The sequence below is a fragment of the Schistocerca americana genome, chromosome 3 (genome assembly GCF_021461395.2).
Source record: "Schistocerca americana isolate TAMUIC-IGC-003095 chromosome 3, iqSchAmer2.1, whole genome shotgun sequence".
NCBI lineage: Eukaryota > Metazoa > Arthropoda > Insecta > Orthoptera > Acrididae > Schistocerca > Schistocerca americana.
In genome coordinates, this window is record NC_060121.1 from 554,595,874 (window position 1) to 554,617,956 (window position 22,083).

The window sequence follows — 22,083 nt, forward strand, 5'->3', positions numbered from 1 at the left end:
GTAGTCAAGAATGGGGCACACTACTGCTCTACATGTGGTTTCCTCTACGGATGAACCCAATTTTCCAAAAATTCCCCCAATAAAACTGTCACCAATTTGCCTTCCCTGCTATCATTCTTACATGTTGATTTAATATTGCTTTGCAACATTATGCCTAGTCTGCAGCTCGTGGTCTCATGGTAGCGTTCACGCTTCCCGAGCACAGGGTTCCAAGTTCGATTCCAGGCGGGGTCAGGGATTTTCACCTGCCTCGAGATGACTGGGTGTTGTTGGGTCATCACCACCACCACCACCACCACCACCACCACCACCACCATTCATCCACATTACGGTCAGAAGGAAGGCAATGGCAATGGCAAACCACCTCCACTACGACCTTGCTTAGTACAGTGGTGCGGGCTTCCCGCAATGTCCCCTACGCTCTGTTACGGAGTATGGGACTTCATCATCACATTGTTGTTGTTGTTGTTGTTGTTGTTGTTGTTGCTGTGGTCTTCAGTCCTCAGACTGGTTTGATGCAGCTCTCCACGCTAATCTATCCTGTGCAAGATCCTTCATCTCCCAGTACCTACTGCAACCTACATCCTTCTGAATCTGCTTAGTGTATTCATCTCTTGGTCTCCCTCTACGATTTTTACCCTCCACGCTGCCCTCCAATACTAAATTGGTGACCCCTTGATGCCTCAGAACATGTCCTACCAACCGATCCCTTCTTCTGGTCAAGTTGTGCCACAAACTTCTCTTCTCCCCAATCCTATTCAATACTTCCCCATTAGTTATGTGATCTACCCATCTAATCTTCAGCATTCTTCTGTAGCACCACATTTCGAAAGCTTCTATTCTCTTCTTGTCTAAACTATTTATCATCCATGTTTCACTTCCATACATGGCTACACTCCATACAAATACTTTCAGAAATGACTCCCTGACACTTAAATCTATACTCGATGTTAACAAATTTCTCTTTTTCAGAAACGCTTTCCTTGCCATTGCCAGTCTACATTTTATATCCTCTCTACTTCGACCATCATCAGTTATTTTGCTCCCCAAATATCAAAACTCCTTTACTACTTTAAGTTTCTCATTTCCTAATCTAATTCCCTCAGAATCACCCGACTTAATTCGACTACATTCCATTATCGTCCTTTTGCTTTTGTTGATGTTCATCTTATACCCTCCTTTCAAGACACTGTTCATTCCGTTCAACTGCTCTTCCAAGTCCTTTGCTGTCTCTGACAGAATTACAATGTCATCGGCGAACCTCAAAGTTTTTATTTCTTCTCCCTGGACTTTAATACCTACTCCAAATTTTTCTTTTGTTTCCTTTACTGCTTGCTCAATATACAGATTGAATAACATGGGGGAGAGGCTACAACCCTGTCTCACTCCCTTCCCCACCACTGCTTCCCTTTCATACCCCTCGATTCTTATAACTGCCACCTGCTTTCTATACAAATTGTAAATAGCCTTTCGCTCCCTGTATTTTACCCCTGCCACCTTTAGAATTTGAAAGAGAGTATTCCAGTCAACATTGTCAAAAGCTTTCTCTAAGTCTACAAATGCTAGAAACGTAGGTTTGCCTTTCCTTAATCTTTCTTCTAAGATAAGTTGTAAGGTCATTATTGCCTCACGTGTTCCAACATTTCTTCAGAATCCAAACTGATCTTCCCCGAGGTCGGCTTCTACCAGTTTTTCCATTCGTCTGTAAATAATTTGCATTAGCATTTTGCAGCTGTGACTTATTAAACTGATAGTTCGGTAATTTTCACATCTGTCAACACCTGCTTTCTTTGGGATTGGAATTATTATATTCTTCTTGAAGTCTGAGGGTATTTCACCTGTCTCGTACATCTTGCTCACCAGATGGTAGAGTTTTGTCAGGACTGGCTCTCTCAAGGCCGTCAGTAGTTCTAATGGATTGTTGTCTACTGCCTGGGCCTTGTTTCGACTTAGGTCTTTCAGTGCACTGTCAAACTCTTCATGCAGTATCGTATCTCCCATTTCATCTTCATCTACATCCTCTTCCATTTCCATAATATTGTCCTTAAGTACATCGCCCTTGTATAGACCATCTATATACTCCTTCCACCTTTCTGCTTTCCCCTCTTTGCTTAGAACTGGGTTTCCATCTGAGCTCTTGATATTCATACAAGTGGCTCTCTTTTCTCCAAAGGTCTCTTTTAATTTTCCTGTAGGCAGTATCTATCTTACCCCTAGTGTGATAAGCCTCTACATCCTTACATTTGTCCTCTAGCCATGCCTGCTTAGCCATTTTGCACTTCCTGTCTATCTCATTTTTGAGACGTTTGTATTCCTCTTTGCATCACATTATGCCTAGATATTTCAACAGAACTGTGTCCAGCAGCACATTACTAATGTTGTAGTCAAAAATTACCCGAATGTTTCTCCTACTCATCAGCTTTAACTTGCATTTTTTCTACATTTAGAGCAAGCTGCCATTCACAACACTGGCTAGAAATTTTGGCTAAGTCTCCTTGTATGCCCCTACAGTCACTAAATGACAACACCTTCACATACGCCACAGTGCAATCAACAAACAGCTGCAGATTACTGCTCCACTTAGGAAGTCTTCAAGCCATTAATATATCTGGGAGCCTATTCCATATGCTCGCAGCTTTGTTAACAGTCTATAGTGGGGGATTGTATCAAACACTTTCCAGAAATTAAGGAATATCGAATCTGTCTGTTGCCCTTCGTCCATAGTTCTCAGTATATGTGAGAAAAGAGCAAGCTGTGTTTCATACAAGTGATGCTTTCTCAATCCATGTTGTTTTGTGGACCGAAGCTTTCCTATCTCATGCAAATAATTATATTTGAACTGAGAAATGTTCAAGCTACTTGCTACTTCATCTTTCCAAAGAAGCCATCAAGGGCCTGGGATCAACAACATGAAGGTGCAGATACAGCCATAGGGTGACAGTCTTCAAGACTTTCTAATGATAAAAAGAAATCAGTTTACCGAAACATCACACCGTCTGGGTGATAATGTAAAGCTGAACACATGGGAGCAATTCAAAATGACCACATCTCATCTCTGTTCCTCAATCCCCTATTATTCTGTCTTTGTGTTGTTTCTCTGTGTCACCTCAAATTTATGATTAGAAAAGTGACATTTAACTTAGGAGTAAAATAAACAGTCTGAAGGCAGTCATGAGTCATGCCTGGATCGCTTAGGAGATTACAACATAGCTCACAAAACACTAGGACCTGGGTTTTAGTTCCTGTCTGACACACAATCTTAACCTGTCAGTAAATTTCAGGGCACATCTGCAATGTAACACACTAATTCATCGATATATCGGCTTTTGTAATGTTAGTTCAAACTTTCTTTGCAAAGATACAACAGCAACACTATAGTAAATGATGATAATAAAGAATAAACTTACTTAAGATGATGAAAATCATGCGCTTCTGGTGATGGGAAGAAAGGCAAATGGTAGCCTGAATGAGCATTCAATGTTGATAGTATAGCAAGTGAAAACCACAGCCAGGCTGTTGCAACATGTGACCCCATAATAAAAACACCTAAGAAAGGTGGTAACAAATTTGAAAAAATATGCTCCACCGGGTGACAATAAATTGCTGTCACAGCAACTGGAGCTGTCCATTCATGATGCCTCTTGTGGATGTGGCGATAAAGCTGACGGCTATGCAACAACCTGTAACATAATATTTCAAGTGAAAATTCATTGAGACAACTGCAAAACAAACAATAAGCAAAAGTTAACTGGTTCAGAAATCATAGGTATCCCAGAAAATGACATATGCAGACGTTAAACTTTTAGAATAATAATTGTTTAGCAATCTTCAGTGAGTAGGAACTGCAACTAATATAACAAACATACTAAAACTAATGATTGTGTCTGTATCTCATAGCAAATCTTCAGAATAGTATAATTGTTTCACATTTGTGCTGTTCAAGGAACTTTATAGTACCTTTCAGCAGTCACAGTTTCTCTTCTTCTTTGAAAAGAATCACACACAGTGTTAATAATCAGCACCAATTTCTGAGTACAAACAAATAGTTTATATCATAACAAGATTAACATCTTATTTATTTCCTACCTATGAGAATAGTAGAATCCAACTTCTTCCATGAGGATATGAACTGCCATTTCAGCTAGAACCCAATGAAAAGTAGGCAGTTCTCGTAATGACGGAAAGCCTCTCCACTGCATTAGCAAGTAGCTGAGGAACGCTGTCGGCAGACCCACAACAACTTGGTTAAAGACGACCCAGCCTATCACCTGTACATGGATAAGTTTTATGAAGAAAACTGCCAGCAAATTCAATCTTTTTATGAGAAAGGTGCAGTATTTTCCTTTCTCCAAAAACTTTTTTTTTACTATTAATGATGCATTTAAGATCTAGAAACACGCAGGTCATGTCTATCAAAACAAATATTTCCATGTGTTTTCACTGTAAAAGTTTAATACACAATATTGAATTATAGTATTTTTTCTTTTCAGTCTAATCTATCAGATTGTGATTCTATATGGAACTACTACAGCAATAATTGAGATGAGCCTATATACTGCTAACACTATATGTGGTTGTCATTCCTTATATGTCTTTATGTTTTCCAATACCATATTAATCAGAGCAATACTCCTTTTGTCTTTTCTGTCCCCTGTGGATACTTTATTGTTTCGGAATATTTACACTTGTGTACAAAATATTATATTATATAATTTGTATGTTTTGCAGTTGATGTTTTATGGTAATCATATTAATACTTTATTCCAAAACAGAGTCGTTGCAATTTATTGCCCAGAATCAAAATTGTTTAAACGTATCTTAAGCTTTGTTTGCGATACAAGAAACTAATGCTTGTTCGTGCATGTTTTGGCAATGAAATTCTAGATGCTCAAAAGATCCCAGGCTACATCATACAGTGTTTAAAAGGGATCTACGAGGGTAATCCCAAAAGTACGGTTTCCTATTTTTTTTTTTTTTTTTTTTTAATACATACAGAACTGTTTGTGTGGCAGTTGGTCACAATGTTATGAAGAGTGCTTCACGTGCTGGGTGTAAACATGCTATCAGTCTTGGCAGCCGTTGTGAATGGAGCTCCCATTGGATGTTACCGCCAAGTGCGGATTGCGTGCGGTTATTCGGTTTTTGAACACAAAGGGCACTGCGCTGATTGAAATCCATCGCCAATTGATGGAAGTGTATGGCGAGTTGTGCATGGATGTCAAAAATGTTTGTAAGTGGTGTAGCGAGTTTGCAGCTGGTTGGACTAAAATTCACAAGCGGGAGACCGTCAGTTTCTGAGGAGACTGTGTTGAAGGTTGAGCAAAGCATGAGAAGAGGAATGTTGAGGAAGGATGTACACATTCTCCATGACAATGCTCGCCCACACATCGCTCGGCAAACCGTTGCTCTCCTGCAACAGTTTCAGTGGAACATAATCATCCACCCACTCTATAGTCCTGACTTGGCACCCAGTGACTATCACCTGTTCCGTAAGTTAAAAGAACATTTGGCCAGAAAGCGATTCAGCTCCGACGACGAGGTGAAAGAAGAGGTTCATACCTTTCTGAACAGCATGGCAGCAAGTTGGTATGACATGCGCATACAAAAACTGCCACAGCATCTACAAAAATGCATCGACAGAAATGGGGAATATGTCAAATACATATATATGTCTGCTTGTATCTGTATATGTGTGGATGGATATGCGTGTGTGTGCGCGAGTGTATACCCGTCCTTTTTTCCCCCTAAGGTAAGTCTTTCCGCTCCCGGGATTGGAATGACTCCTTACCCTCTACCTTAAAACCCACATCCTTTCGTCTTTTCCTCTCCTTCCCTCTTTCCTGATGAGGCAACAGTTTGTTGTGAAAGCTTGAATTTCATGTGTATGTTTGTGTGTCTATCAACCTGCCAGCACTTTCGTTCGGTAAGTCACATCATCTGTGTTTATATATAGGGAGACCTTACTTTTGGGATTACCCTCGTAGCACAGGCTCATGGTTCCCTAAATCGTGGCGTCTCACAGCCCATAAATATGGTGAAGGTACAGTCATGGTATTGAAATAGTTAGTGTGAATGCAACAGCACACTCAACATTGTGAACAGCGAGAGGTGTCTAGACCTACATGTACATAGCAATTGCAAATTATTTGTGGCAAGTGGATAACATAACCAAATTAATGTCTGAAAAAAAAAGTGCATACCAGCTTTAATTCTGGTATAAAGTTCTTGAGTAACTAAATTATTTCTGATATTGTGCAATTATCAGTTGAGTTGGGACTACAATAAGTGATCCCAATATTACAGGGTGTCTCACGTAAAGCTCCCTGATTTCGAAGACCCAAGGGAGGGGGGGGGGGGGGTGAACCACACAGTAGATATGACAATGAAAAAATGCACCACAGTGTAGAGCATCTCAAAGAATTTATTATTTATCATCAATACACCTCTATATGTGAACCATTTGTAGGACAGCAAATATCGAGTCTATATTCAATTTATTGCCAGGTTCTTTGTAACATTTCCTCTGTTATTGTTGCAATCACTTTAGTGATATGTCACAACGTAGGCATATTGTCCATGTTGGTCACATATACATGCAGTCCTTCACGAATCCCCACATGAAGAAATCAAGCGGTGTAATGTCGGGTGAACATGGTGGCCAGGCAATGAGTCCTCTGCATCCGATCCCACGACTGGGAAAGTTCCTATCCAGGAACTTGCGAACAGCCATTGACCAATGCAGCAGAGCTTCATCTTGTTGAAAAATAATGTTGGGTTGCAAGTCTCGTATCTGAGAGTACACAAACTGCTCCAACTTGTCCAAATACACTGACCCATTCACTGTTTGTTCCACAAAGAAGAACAGTCCAACAATCCTACCGTGAATTAGCCCGCACCAGACGTTTAGCTTAGGGCTATCATGTACATGTTCAATGACAATGTCGGGATTTTGTGAACCCCAAATCCAAACAATGTGCCTATTAACCATTCCTGATAGATGAAAGGTTGCCTCATCTTTCCAGAAAGCTGGCATCCATATCAATACGCTGCAGCATATCCTCAGCAAATTGTTGTCGGTGTGGTTTGTCGTTCGGCATCAGATCTTACAGAATTTGCAATTTGTAAGCACACATACAAAGACGCTGGTGTACTATACGATGCGATGTTGGCCGAGGTACATCAAGTTGCCTAGATGCTTGACTAATTTACTTACGTGGGCTTCTGAGAAACGTTAGTCTGATGTCCTCCACTGTCTCTTCTGAAACTACGTAATGTGCACTGCCAGAGTGTTTCAGAACACTTCCTGTTGCCAGAAACTTCTTGTACCATTCCTTATTTGTTTTCACATCAGATGGATTACATTCATACACACGACGACAATTTCTTCGCACAGCAATTGGCAATTTTGTTTCTGCAAACCACTCTACTGCTTGAACATGCTGCTGTAGAGTCATCATTTTCACTTCATACGACCATGCTGGACTCTGGCGATGATACTTGGCACAAACAACTTAAATTGGAAGGAACACACAGAAAATGTTGTGGGGAAGGCTAACCAAAGACTGCATTTTATTGGCAGGACACTTAGAAAATGTAACAGATCTACTAAGGAAACTGCCTACACTACGCTTGTCCATCCTTTTTTAGAATACTGCTGCGCTGTGTGGGTTCCTTACCAGACTGACGGAGGACATCAAAAAAGTTAAAAAAAGGGCAGTATGTTTTGTATTATCGTGAAATAGGGGAGAGAGTATCACTGAAATGATACAGGATTTGGGCTGGACATCATCAAAAGAAAGGCGTTTTTCATTGCGACGGAATCTTCTCACGAAATTCCGATCACCAACTTTCTCCTCCGAATGCGAAAATATTTTGTTGACACCGACCTACATAGGGAGAAACGATTACCATGCTAAAATAAGGGAAATCAGACTTGTATGGAAAGATATAGGTGTTTGTTCTTTCTGTGCGATATACGAGATTGGAATAATAGAGAATTGTGAAGGTGGTTCGATAAACCTTCTGCCAGGCAATTAAATGTGATTTGCAGAGTATACATGTAGATAAAAATGCTCTGACATGGGAATATAAATTCTTTGAGATTCTCTAGAATGTGGTTCATTTTTCATTGTCATATCTACTGTGGTTTTTCTTTCCTGGGTCCTTGAAATCAGAGAGGTTTGAGTGGGACACCCTGTATTTAGGGTGGTAATCTAATTGAGGAAAACTAGAAGAAAAGAATACTTGTTTCATCGTAAAGGTGACATGATGAATTGCAGACAGACACATTCACACAGACAAATACACCTCACACACACACACACACACACACACACACACACACACACACACACACACACGACTGCTATATCCAACTGCTGTGGCTGGACTGCCAGTTTGCCCACAACATCCAGAGAGAGCGCTCATGTGTGTTTTCCTTTCTTTTCCGAAGAAGACTTTGACAGAAAGTTCAGTACGTGATAGTCCTTTCATTGTGATTGTCTGAAACTCAACATGTCATCTTCATGATGAGTAGCAATCTATCCATTTGACAATTGTTGATGTTCAGGCAGACTTCTCACTTTGTAAAAGTGAGGTGAATTTATAAGAAGGAAAGGCAGAAGACACATTTGTTGATGACAGAGTGATAACATTGCGTAAAACAATAAAAATGACAATGGGAAAGCTAATGAAAGTTTCCAGACATATAAAGAGGTGGTTAGTACTGTTCTATGGCACACACACACACACACACACACACACACACACACAGAGAGAGAGAGAGAGAGAGAGAGAGAGAGAGAGAGAGTAGAACAAGGAAAAATTATTAAAACTAGAAATAATTGGTGTATACATTATGTTAACAATGGAGTAATTCCAAATGCTTGAGGTATACACTACCGAAATGTGATCAATAATATGAGGGCTCTGACAATTTTGTCAACACTAATGACAAAGAGGCTACATAAGACTGGGACAGGTCATTAATGAAATAAAATCTTCTCAGATTTTTTTTCAGGGTCAATCTGTAGTGTGTTCCCAACATATCAGAAGGTTCTTACTCTCCTTTCATCTTTGGGTGAAGTACTGGAGTCTAGCACTTCACCAGAACATGGAAGGGCATAACATGTCTTTCAATATCTCACAAACAGACTGTAGATTGATGTGGCAATGAACTTGGGCAAAGATGGATGGAAGCTATGAGAGTCATACTGCTCCAATCCCTTTCATAAAAGAAGAAATAAGAGTATAAATTCTCTGACAATTTAAGAGCTGAGGTTCTCAAGGTGACTGAAGATAAAACAATACCAGTTATGGAAAACTTGCTAAATGATTGTTTAATGCAGGGAAGAATTCTGATACCAAAAGAACAAACAGAAGTTGTTACTCTTAAAAAAAAAGGAGAAGATAAAGCACCTTTACTTGCAAAGTCATTGAATCATTTTCACCAAAAACCACTGTGCAAAAATAAAGGTGTCTTCTTATGCAAGAATTGACTGAAACTGACGGAGTTAAATGTCTAACTACAGTTTTCGTTAAATTATGAAGGGACAATCAACTTAAGACACAATAAACTACGCAACAAGCATTACTCTAGATTCTGATAAGGTATAAGCCATGGGAATAATAACTAACACCACAAATACATTTAAATACCTGTAGTGACCAATTTATTTCTTGCGACTTCATGAATTGGGATGGCGTACACCCATTACAAGAGGTTTTAGGGACTACAGAAGTAATCAGTATGTGAGAGGAACGGGTAGGTAGAACCATACAGAAAATAATTACCAAAGATTATTCTCATGGTTCATAGATTTTCTGGGATATTGTTGTTTTGGTCTTCAGTCCAGAGACTGGTTTGATGCAGCTCTCCATGCTACTCTATCCTGTGCAAAGTTCTTCATATCCCAGTACCTACTGCAAACTACATCCTTCTGAATCCGTTTAGTATATTCCTCTCTTGGTCTCCCTCTATGATTTTTATCCTCCATGCTGCCCTCCAATATTAAATTGGTGATCCCTTGATGCCTCACAATATGCCCTAACAACCGATCCCTTCTTCTAGTCAAGTTGTGCCACAAACTCCTCTTCTCCCCAATTCTTTTAAATACCTCCTCATTAGTTATGTAATCTACCTATCTAATCTTCAGCATTCTTCTGTAGTACCACATTTCGAAAGCCTCTATTCTCTTCTTGTCTGAACTATTTATCGTCCATGTTTCACTTCCACACATGGCTACACTCCATACAAATACTTTCAGAAAAGACTTCCTGACACTTAAATCTATACTCGATGTTAACAAATTTTGCTTCTTCAGAAACGCTTTCCTTGCCATTGCCAGTCTACATTTTATATCCTCTCTACTTCAACCATCATCAGTTATTTTGCTTTCCAAATAGTAAAACTCCTTTACTACTTTAAGCGTCTCATTTCCTAATCTAATTCCTGCAGCATCACCCAATTTAATTTGACTATATTCCTTTATTCTCATATTGCTTTTGTTTATGTTCATCTTATATCCTCCTTTCAAGACACGGTCCATTCCGTTCAGCTGCTCTTCCAGGTCCTTTGCTGTCTCTGACAGAATTACAATGTCATCGGCGAACCTCAAAGTTTTTATTTCTTTTCCATGGATTTTAATTCTAACTTCGAATTTTTCTTTTGTTTCCTTTACTGCTTGCTCAATACACAGATTGAATAACATTGGAGATAGGCTACAAGCCTGTCTCACTACCTTCCCAATCACTGCCGCATTTTCATGCCCCTCGCCTCTTATAACTGCCATCTGGTTTCTGTACAAATTGTAAATAGCCTTTCACTCCCTGTATTTTACCCCTGCCACCTTCAGAATTTGAAAGAGAGTATTCCAGTCAACATTGTCAAAAGGTTCCTCTAAGTCTACAAATGATAGTAACGTAAGTCTGCCTTTCCTAATCTATTTTCTAAGATAAGTCGTAGGGTCAGTATTGCCTCACGTGTTCCAACATTTCTATGGAATCCAAACTGATCTTCCCCGAGGTCAGCTTCGACCAGTTTTTCCATTCCCCTGTAAAGAATTCGCGTTAGTATTTTGCAGCCATGGCTTATTAAACTGATAGTTCGGTAATTTTCACATCTGTCTACACCTGCTTTCTTTGGGATTGGAATTATTATATTCTTCTTGAAGTCTGAGGGTATTTCACCTGTCTCATACATCTTGCTCACTAGATGGTAGAGTTTTGTTAGGCCTGGCTCTCCCAAGGCTGTCTGTAGTTCTAATGGAATGTTGTCTGCTCCTGGGGCCTTGTTTCGACTTAGGTCTTTCAGTGCCCTGTCAAACTCTTCATGCAGTATCATATCTCCTATTTCATCTTCATCTACTCTCTTCCATTTCTATAATATTGTCCTCAAAAACATCGCCCGTGTATAGACCCTCTATATACTCCTTCCACCTTTCTGCTTTCCGTTCTTTGCTTAGAACTGGGTTTCCATCTGAGCTCTTAATATTCATACAATTGGCTCTCTTTCCTCCAAAGGTCTCTTCAATTTTCCTGTAGGCAGTATCTATCTTACCCCTATTGATATGTGCCTCTATATCCTTACATTTGTCCTCTAGCCATCCCTGCTTAGCCATTTTGCACTTCCTGTCAATCTCATTTTGGAGAAGTTTGTATTCCTTTTTGCCTGCTTCATTTACTGCATTTTTATATTTTCTCCTTTCATCAATTAAATTCAATATCTCTTCTGTTACCCAAGGATTTCTATTAGCCCTCATCTTTTTACCTACTTGATCCTCTGCTACCTTCACTATTTCATTTCTCAAACCTACCCATTCTTCTTCTACTGTATTTCTTTCCCCCATTCTTGTCAATCGTTCCCTAATGCTTTCCCTGAAGCTCTCTACAACCTCTAGTTCTTTCAGTTTATCCAGGTCCCATCTCCTCAAATCCCACCTTCTTGCAGTTTCTTCCGTTTTAATCTACAGTTCATAACCAATAGACTGTGGTCAGAGTCCACATCTGCCGCTGGAAATGTCTTACAATTTAAAACCTGGTTCCTGAATCTCTGTCTTACCATTATATAACCTATCTGATACCTTCTAGTATCTCCAGGTTTCTTCCATGTATACAACCTTCATTCATGATTCTTGAACCAAGTGTTAGCTATGATTAAGTTATGCTCTGTGCAAAATTCTACCAGCCGGCTTCCTCTTTCATTTCTTCCCCCCCCAATCCATATTCACCTACTACATTTCCTTCTCTCCCTTTCCCTACTATCGAATTCCAGTCAACCATGACTATTAAATTTTTGCCTCCCTTCACTATCTGAATAATTTCTTTTATCTGATCATACACTTCATCAATATCTTTGTCATCTGCGGAGCTAGTTGGCATATAAACTTGTACTACTGTGGTAGGCTTTGGCTTTGTATCTATCTTGGCCGCAATAATGCGTTCACTGTGCTGTTTGTAGTAGCTTACCCGCATTCCTATTTTCCTATTCATTATTAAAGCTACTCCTGCATTACCCCTACTTGATTTTGTATTTATAACCCTGTATTCACCTGACCAGAAGTCTTTTTCCTCCTGCCACCGAACTTCACTAATTCCCACTATATCTAACTTTAACCTGTCCATTTCCCTTTTTAAATTTTCTAACCTACCTGCCCGATTAAGGGATCTGACATTCCATGCTCCGATCCGTAGAATGCCAGTTTTCTTTCTCCTTATAACAACGTCCTCCTGAGTAGACCTCGCCCAGAGATCCGAATGGGGGACTATTTTACCTCCAGAATATTTTACCCAAGAGGACTCCATCATCATTTAACCATACAGTAAAGCTGCATGCCATTGGGAAAAATTACGGCTGTGGTTTCCCCTTGTTTTCAGTCGTTCGCAGTACCAGCACAGCAAGGCTGTTTTGGTTAGTGTTACAAGGCCAGATCAGTCAATCATCCAGACTGTTGCCCATGCAACTGCTAAAAACGCAGCTGCCCCTGTTCAGCAACCACACGTTTATCTGGCCTTTCAACAGATACCCCTCTGTTGTGGTTGCACCTATGGTACGGCTATCTGTATCACTGAGGCATGCAAGCCTCCTCACCAATGGTTTTAAAATACCTGTTAGAGGAAACTGTCTGCTATGATGCAAGTTAAAGGATATGTAGTCCACAGAGATTACCTATTGCTAAACATTTTGAGAAATTCTAGGAGACAAAACGAAGAGAGAAGAGTACACACAATGAAACTTTTACATACTTGATGTAAATGAACTTATAGTAGCCTCAAAAAAATCCGTATATTGTTCAAACTGTGATTCTCTTTCTCAAGGAATCTCTCAATCAACTGATTCACAGATCATGAAAAAATGTTACTCAAGAATCATTCTTAATTAAAGGCAAAATCGTACGGCTCATGTAAAGCGAGCAAGTAATAAAGTAACTGTAACCAGACAAAAGATTATGAATATAGCACAAAATAGATTCTGATTGCCACTAAAGTTAGAATAAATCAAGAATTTATATTAGTGCATACACGGATATGGAGCCAATACATGGGTTTAGAGACTGAGAATATTCATATTAGCCAAATACTGCACAATGAAGTATCCTGATAAGACTAATTGCGGCTTGTCGAAGAATGTCACCAGGTGCTCTCCTAGTTAATATTTTGATATGACCCACAGAGTATCGTCTTTGATACAGATGTGCTGTTTACTGGCTTTAGGAAAGAGTTATGGGAGCTGAAGGGGAGTATGCAGGCAGTAAAGTTTTAATGTGTCTGTGATGGCAGTGGTGATCGTCTGTACCCATTTAATCATCATCATCATTTAAGACTGATTATGCCTTTCAGCGTTCAGCCTGGAGCATAGCCCCCTTATTTATTAAAAGAGAGTTAAAAGGAGAGACAGTTATAAGTGTGATGGTGGCCTACTGGGGACCTTAGATATCACATATCTACACTCATTGTGTTTACAACACAGTTAGGGATACTGCAGTATACGTAACACTGCACACTCCTGTCCTGCTTGCATACTTGCTTTGTTAATGATGATTTGGTCTTCTGTATTCAGCCTATACACATTTGTCAGTATGCACAGCACACATAAAGTATTCAGACTTTCCTATCATGTTAACGTGACCAAAGATGCAGGCTCATTAATGAACAGACCCTGGTAACATTTTCTGACCCACCTCACTATGGGACAGTTTTGTATTTCCTTCAGTAACAAATGCTTGAACTTGTCTTATCTTGTTCCCTCCTTTTTGTTTATCTGTTTGTGACTGAATTATAGCCAATCACCTTAATGTCATTCCAAACTTCTTCCTAAAAATGGTCAGAAACAAAGTGATACTTTGTAGTTTAATGACCTAAATGAGTGAGCAATGTTATAAATACCAGTAATTTCCTTTTCTTATCTCACTAAGATTGGCCAATGTGCAATGTTTGATGAAATTTAACTGTGGCATACAATTACATGTCAAAATCGTTACTTCATATCTTTCTTTGCCACTAATCAAAAACAGTATTAATATTACATTAAATCCCAGCTGATCACCTGCGACTACAGTTACCTGCGAAATACCCACAACCAGTGGGTCATTATGTACAACTGTTGCAGGTGTCTTCCGCCAGAGACAGTGCACCCGCTGGGAAACTCTAACACCGGGCGGTGCACGCACTGAATGTATCACAACATTATAGCTGACAACATAAGCATGCCTGTTGACATGTTAATCTCCAGCCGACATCACTAGAGGCACCGATCTTGCCCACCAGCAGCACACGCATCGATGACAGCCATGCTGCAATTGCTGGCACTATGTTGCAACCATGAATTATATGCTCATCAAGAGCTGTGGGCTCAGTGTCCCAAGCCGGGTATTATTCTGTGGAAAGTAGACTGTGAACTGGTATTCTTTTGTGGAACTTACACTGTATCCTGTGCCTAGTAGTACTGTCACAAAGGACTTTGACTGCCCCATATGGCCATCAGATCAGGAGGGTCCTCTAAGGAGTCTATAAGAATCTACATTATATTGAATCTTGCTCATTATGTGTTGTGCTACTGACATGTTACATAACACTCTACCTGGGAATCATCATTTACTGCATGTGTGCCTGCCACTGCACAACACAAAGGTTGGTGACATGGATCAAGTCAGCATTCCCAGTACAATTATCTGGTATCACAGCAACTGGGCTGGGCTGCCACAGTGTCAGATGTACATGCTGCTCTCCTCAGCTGAACACAATCTACCTCTGCTGCTCTGCATCTTCACCAAGAAGATACAGCCTTGGTCAGTCTTCCTCACAAGTATGACAAAGCATTTCATGCCCTCCTCACATCTGGGTTCCATGCTTCAACTTTTCCTCTCTTCCAGGTGTTCTCCGGCACCCTCAGCACACAATGGAAGGATTTTCTTCCATCATGGTTCCAGCTCGCTGTTACCCTTCCCTGGCCAAGCCCAATTCTGGACACCCCCCCCCCTCCCCTCTGCCGTAGCTTGCCCCAAACATTGCTAATCTTCCTCATGAGGCACAAGGTTGGGGCAGCACTTCATGCATCCTCTATTCTGGGTGACTTGCACCCATGTGATGGTTTTTTCCTTATTTTCTCCAGTGCTCCAACCTCTCCTAGATTTTCATCCCTTTTCCAAGATGAAGATCCTGTTACCCCCCCCCCCCCCCCCCCCCCCCCCCCCCCCCACAGCATGCCATTCATGACCAATCTCCTTGCATGCTCTTTTTATGCTCTTACACATACCTCACTTCTGGGATGTCTTCACATCACTTCAGGACTTCCTACCACTCTTTCTACTTGCATGCTTCTTCACATGCCACACATCCTGGACATGAGCTTTTCTCTTCACACATCCTCGGGATTCCCATCAATCCAGGCCCAATCTAAAACGTCCTGGTGTGTCCCTTCCCCTTTTCGGGATCTTTACACATTCCTTCTGGTGACCATTACCCCATGACCATTGTCCCACAGAATTCTCAGCTGTTGCCTAGAATTTTTTGATCAAGTCCTGCCTCCCATCGGTCACTAAACCCTCACCAGTCTACACACCTCACACACTGTCACACCTCCAGCAGCTGCTCTTCATCAAGCCCTGCCTCCCACCAGCTGCCAACGTCCCTCCAGCATATCACCCCACCAGCATGTCCTATGGAATCATTTTTCTTCCAGCAGATGCAATCGCTTCTTCTCCAGAGCATGATTCATCTCCTGCGACAACTCAGCTTCTGGATATGAGACCCTCTCCCTGATGCAGCCTCTTAGCCTGTGGTCGGCAGCCTGCGATGCAGAGTTTGGTCTCTTTTGCCTGAGGTGCTGCTGTTGCCCATGGGACCTCTCACAACTCGCCAAATGGCTTCAGCTGGTCACTGGGACTGTCAATGTGGGCCATCAGCTGATCTTACCTGGCTCTGCAGTCACTCCTTTGAAGACTGCTCTGTACCACCAGCTGGCCTCCATCAGACCACACCTGCTTTACAACAACTATCCTGCATTCTTTCTCTTTTTTCCAAGCTTTGTTCAACATTACCTTCCTCCAGCGGCTGCACACAGGTCACCCACAACCTTTTTCAGAAACCACTTCACAACCTTGGGTTCTGGATTCAAGGGTCAGAGTTGCAGTTGCCAAGACTCCCCACACACTTTGACATCTCCTATGACGACACAGGGAAGGCGCCGCTAACTGTAAGGACACCCATTAGCATGTGCTCTCCATCTTTGGATTGGCACTGCGTCTCCCCCCCACCCACTCTCCCCCCCCCCCCCCCCTCCCCCCAAGGTGGGTAGGGGAAGGAGGAGGGCAATCCACAATTTTTAAATCAATATCAAGATGATTCCACAAAACATTTTACCTCAAGTGTAAGGAATATTACACTCCTGGAAATTGAAATAAGAACACCGTGAATTCATTGTCCCAGGAAGGGGAAACTTTATTGACACATTCCTGGGGTCAGATACATCACATGATCACACTGACAGAACCACAGGCACATAGACACAGGCAACAGAGCATGCACAATGTCGGCACTAGTACAGTGTATATCCACCTTTCGCAGCAATGCAGGCTGCTATTCTCCCATGGAGGCGATCGTAGAGATGCTGGATGTAGTCCTGTGGAACGGCTTGCCATGCCATTTCCACCTGGCGCCTCAGTTGGACCAGCGTTCGTGCTGGACGTGCAGACCGCGTGAGACGACGCTTCATCCAGTCCCAAACATGCTCAATGGGGGACAGATCCGGAGATCTTGCTGGCCAGGGTAGTTGACTTACACCTTCTAGAGCACGTTGGGTGGCACGGGATACATGCGGACGTGCATTGTCCTGTTGGAACAGCAAGTTCCCTTGCCGGTCTAGGAATGGTAGAACGATGGGTTCGATGACGGTTTGGATGTACCGTGCACTATTCAGTGTCCCCTCGACGATCACCAGTGGTGTACGGCCAGTGTAGGAGATCGCTCCCCACACCATGATGCCGGGTGTGCCTCGGTCGTATGCAGTCCTGATTGTGGCACTCACCTGCACGGCGCCAAACACGCATACGACCATCATTGGCACCAAGGCAGAAGCAACTCTCATCGCTGAAGACGACATGTCTCCATTCGTCCCTCCATTCACGCCTGTCGCGACACCACTGGAGGCGGGCTGCATGATGTCGGGGCGTGAGCGGAAGACGGCCTAACGGTGTGCGGGACCGTAGCCCAGCTTCATGGAGACTGTTGCGAATGGTCCTCGCCAATACCCCAGGAGCAACAGTGTCCCTAATTTTCTGGGAAGTGGCGGTGCGGTCCCCTACGGCACTGCGTAGGATCCTACGGTCTTGGCGTGCATCCGTGCGTCGCTGCGGTCAGGTCCCAGGTCGACGGGCACGTGCACCTTCCGCCGACCACTGGCGACAACATCGATGTACTGTGGAGACCTCACGCCCCACGTGTTGAGCAATTCGGCGGTACGTCCACCCGGCCTCCCGCATGCCCACTATACGCCCTCGCTCAAAGTCCGTCAACTGCACATGCGGTTCACGTCCACGCTGTCGCGGCATGCTACCAGTGTTAAAGACTGCGATGGAGCTCCGTATGCCACGGCAAACTGGCTGACACTGACGGCGGCGGTGCACAAATGCTGCGCAGCTAGCGCCATTCGACGGCCAACACCGCGGTTCCTGGTGTGTCCGCTGTGCCGTGCGTGTGATCATTGCTTGTACAGCCCTCTCACAGTGTCCGGAGCAAGTATGGTGGGTCTGACACACCGGTGTCAATGTGTTCTTTTTTCCATTTCCAGGAGTGTATATCCCTGCCATTACAGCTACTAGTGCAACACCCATGATCAGTGGGTGATCATGCTCCAGTGCCACAGGCATCCACCCCCGGAGACAGCAGACACACCGGGCAATTAAAACACTAGTCAGTGCAAGCACCATGTGTATGGCAACATTGCATCCAACAATATAATCATGCCTGCTGATGGGCTATTCTCTAGTAGGTGATACAAGCCTCACCCACTGGCAGAGTCCACATCGATGACAATGGCACTGCAATTGTGGTCACTACGTTGCATCCACGACTACACGCTCACCAAGTGCCATGTGAATATCCTCCGTCAGACATATACAAGGGTAGTATGAAAAGGTCTGGCCTAACAAGGTAAAATAAGATATTTTTTCTTCAAATTTATTTTTTAGCATGATATATTTGTAAGTTTATACACTTATCCCATCTCTTTAACCTGTCCAAATAATAGTTAGTGTTTTTCACTGCAAAACAGTTGTTTACAAAGGTGATGACCTCTTCATTTGATGATTTCTATGCTCTGAGATCAACTTTTTTTAGCCAAAGGGGGAAAGGGGGGGGGGGAAGTGGCGCTTGGGGGGCTAGATCTTGTGAGAAAGGAGGGCAGCCAAGCAGCTGATAATGCAATTCATGGATTTTCACCATGACAACTGCTGAGTTGTGAGACAGCACAGAGTGAGCAATCATGACACCCAACGTGCCATCAGCTTTCTCACCCCTAAATTTTCCATCACTATGAGACAAACACATTCTTTAGATACGCCCACAGACTCTGCTATCTCTCTCACCTTAATCTGATAATTCTATGGCACCATTTGGTGAACTTGAGCAATATTATAACCAGTTGTTGCAGTTTTTGGCTGTCCCAAACATTCATCAACACCCAAATTGGCACGGCCCCGTTTAAATTCATCTGCCCAAAATTTCACAGTGATAAATGATGGTGCAGTGTCTCTGTAAACAGCCTTCAACTTGTTTTTAATTTATGTAGGTGTAATGAGTTTCAGAAACAAAAATCTAATGACAACTCATATTCGATTTTGTCCGTTTTCTCAAAAACACATGCAATAACTCACTAGAATGATTGTCAAACATCTGCACATCCAAAGTACCTCAAATTTTGGTAGCGCTTCTTACTAGGCCTGTGCAAACAAATTCCCAAGCTTTTGTCGACGAGTGCTGCTATCTTCATACTGAGACTGGAAACTTCTCAGACTACCCTAATTTTTAAGACTGTGGCCAAAAATAGCAAATAGCTCACACTGGCCCTACCCAGTGGCTCCATCTCTCCAAACTCACCGCCTTCGTGCAGCATCTGGACCTACATCATACCACGATGCCACTCCAGCACCAACAAAGTAAGACACTCAATGGTAACCATACTGAGCCGTCAGCCACCACCACCTGGAGCCTTCACCTACTCTGGCAGGGGGCCCATCTCAGGACTATGTCCCAGGACTGGTATTCTATGGAATGTAGACTGTGAACTGGTATTATTCTATGAAACTTGCCTGTGAACCTAAGTCTAGTAATACCATCACAACTTATGTTAGAATGGTCTCTGATTTTGTCATATTGTCGCAGACAAAGCTGAGTAACACCGTGGTGTAGTGGTTATGATACTAAACTGTTGCATGGAGGGTCATGAGCTCAAAACTCACCTGGACTGTACAATTTTAATTTCTGTATTCGGTTCGAGTACATTCTAGAAGTAGTCACAAATGTCAAGAATCACTGTACTGGAATGTTCTGTAGCTGTATATATACTGCATGTGTTCTGGCCAGAGGCAGTTCGCTTCGCGCTCTTGTATGTGCAAGTGCTGAATAAACCTTCGTTAAGCAAAGTTAGTGTTCGTCATTCATCTAGTTACACCTCCTTCTACGTGACAGTATTCTGGTGGAGGCACTGTGTATTGGAACTTGTTATAGCGCACAGTATCGACGACACCGTGGCTCCCAGCAGACCACAACAGAGCCGACGTTTACATGGCGAGAAGCCAGAGTTCGAGCCACATTCAACAGATCACAGTCTATCGGAGACAGAAAAGAAAGAGGACATTACGATGGCAGCAACAGTGTCCACCACCTGAGACATCCTTCTGGGTTCTCTGGTGACAATGGCCAATATCCAAACAAGTGGCTGAAGGTATATAAGTGTATAACCAAATTTAACAAATGGGATGACACAGTGTGTTTGGCTAACATATTTTTCTACTTGGGGGGCACTGCCAAGCAATGGTATCAGAACAATGAAGAGAAGTTCACAAGCTGGGAAGTATTCCAGGCAGAACTGCGCATGTATTTCGGCGACACACAATGACAGAAGTGCAAGGCTAAAGATAAATTAAAGTGCAGGGCACAGCGTCCAGGAAAAACTACAGCATCCTACATTCAAGATGTCTTGGAGCTGTGTAAAATAGTGGATCATAGAATGAAGGAGAAAGATACGATGAAGGGCGTTGCTGAGGATATGTATCAAGCCCTGCACATGAAGGAAATTTCGACAGTAGACGACTTCATAAAATGGTGCCAGTATATTGAGACAATGCCTCAAAAAAGAATTACACATAAGAAGTTTTAATGGCTTCCAAACATCGTATTGATGTCTGTGATGAAGGAAGAAACAGATTTCTCAAGTGTTCTTTGTTGGATAGCGAGAGAGGAAGTTCAGAAGGCACTTGGATTGCATGCCAAGCAAAAAATCAAGACACTCCAAGAGGTCATAAGGGAAGAAGTGGAACAGACATTGAATCCAACCTCTCAGCCTTCATTTCCCTTTAGAACAGTGAAAAAGTCGAGACACAGGTGGAGTTACGTTCCTACAATGCCGAATGAGGAACCTGTTTGGGCACCAAGGATAATCAACCAGTATGTTTCCACTGTGGACGACCGGGACATGTGGTGCGCTACTGTCGAGAAAGGCGACAGGTATTTGATGACATCCGCACCAGAAGACAGCAGGCCAAAACTCCGGCATGATGAAGATAATCAAGAAGATGTGGGTGCGGGACAACATCGGTCACCATCGCCGCTGGAGAGTACGCTCCCCAACATGCCAATCAAGGTCTCCATCGCCGTTTAGAAGCTCCAGCCGATCACCTAGCCGCCGCAACATGGAAAACTAAAGGGTGCAATCTTCCTTGGAGGTGAGACTGCCAAAGAGAAAAATCCTCCGCCGTCGATCACTACAAAAATGATAGGAAACTACGTCGATATCTTCATGGTTGGCTGACCAACCCAAGCTCTTGAGGACTCTGGAGCATCATATTCAGTCATTTCGGAGAAGTACCATCGCCAGTTGCAGAAAACTGTATTCGTCGACAACAAAAAAATCTCTGCTGAAGGTGGCTAATGGGAACATTCATGTAGTTATAAGTGGCCATGCACAGCCCCTAGAATTCTTCATCTTACAAGAGTGTAGTCGTGACGTCATTCTCGGATGGGACTTTTTGAAACCTTCTCAGGCAATTATAGATTGTGGTCGCTCGAAGATTATGCTAGACAAGATGAAATACTGTGGACAGGAAGATGTGGATTCGAGTGTGTGGAGACTGTGTGCTGGATGAAGTGATCATTCCTGCAGTCAGTGCTAAAAAGGTAACTGTCATGTGCCACGCCATGCATCACCCCTTCGATCTTTTAGTGGAATGTAAGAGAAGCATACCAATGAAATAACTTGGTCATCCCAACCTCTGTCATCTCGTTTGAGAACGGATTCGGTGAATTGTGGATAGTTAACTACCGCCGGGAAACTGCAGATCCTTCCAAGACGTATGTGCGTAGCAAACGCTG

At 42.6% G+C, this 22,083-nt stretch overlaps 1 protein-coding gene across 2 annotated transcripts in view; it reads right to left on the reverse strand.

The window, feature by feature from the left end:
- LOC124605380 (fatty acid hydroxylase domain-containing protein 2) overlaps positions 1–22,083 on the reverse strand; it is a 210,669-nt gene that overhangs the window by 39,613 nt on the left and 148,973 nt on the right. For both annotated transcript variants that reach the window (XM_047137019.1, XM_047137020.1), the window contains exons 5-6: positions 4,087–4,268; positions 3,408–3,680 (exon numbers count right to left, since the gene is read on the reverse strand). In XM_047137019.1, coding sequence (XP_046992975.1) covers positions 3,408–3,680; positions 4,087–4,268 — 455 coding nt within the window. The remainder of the gene's footprint in view (positions 1–3,407; positions 3,681–4,086; positions 4,269–22,083) is intronic.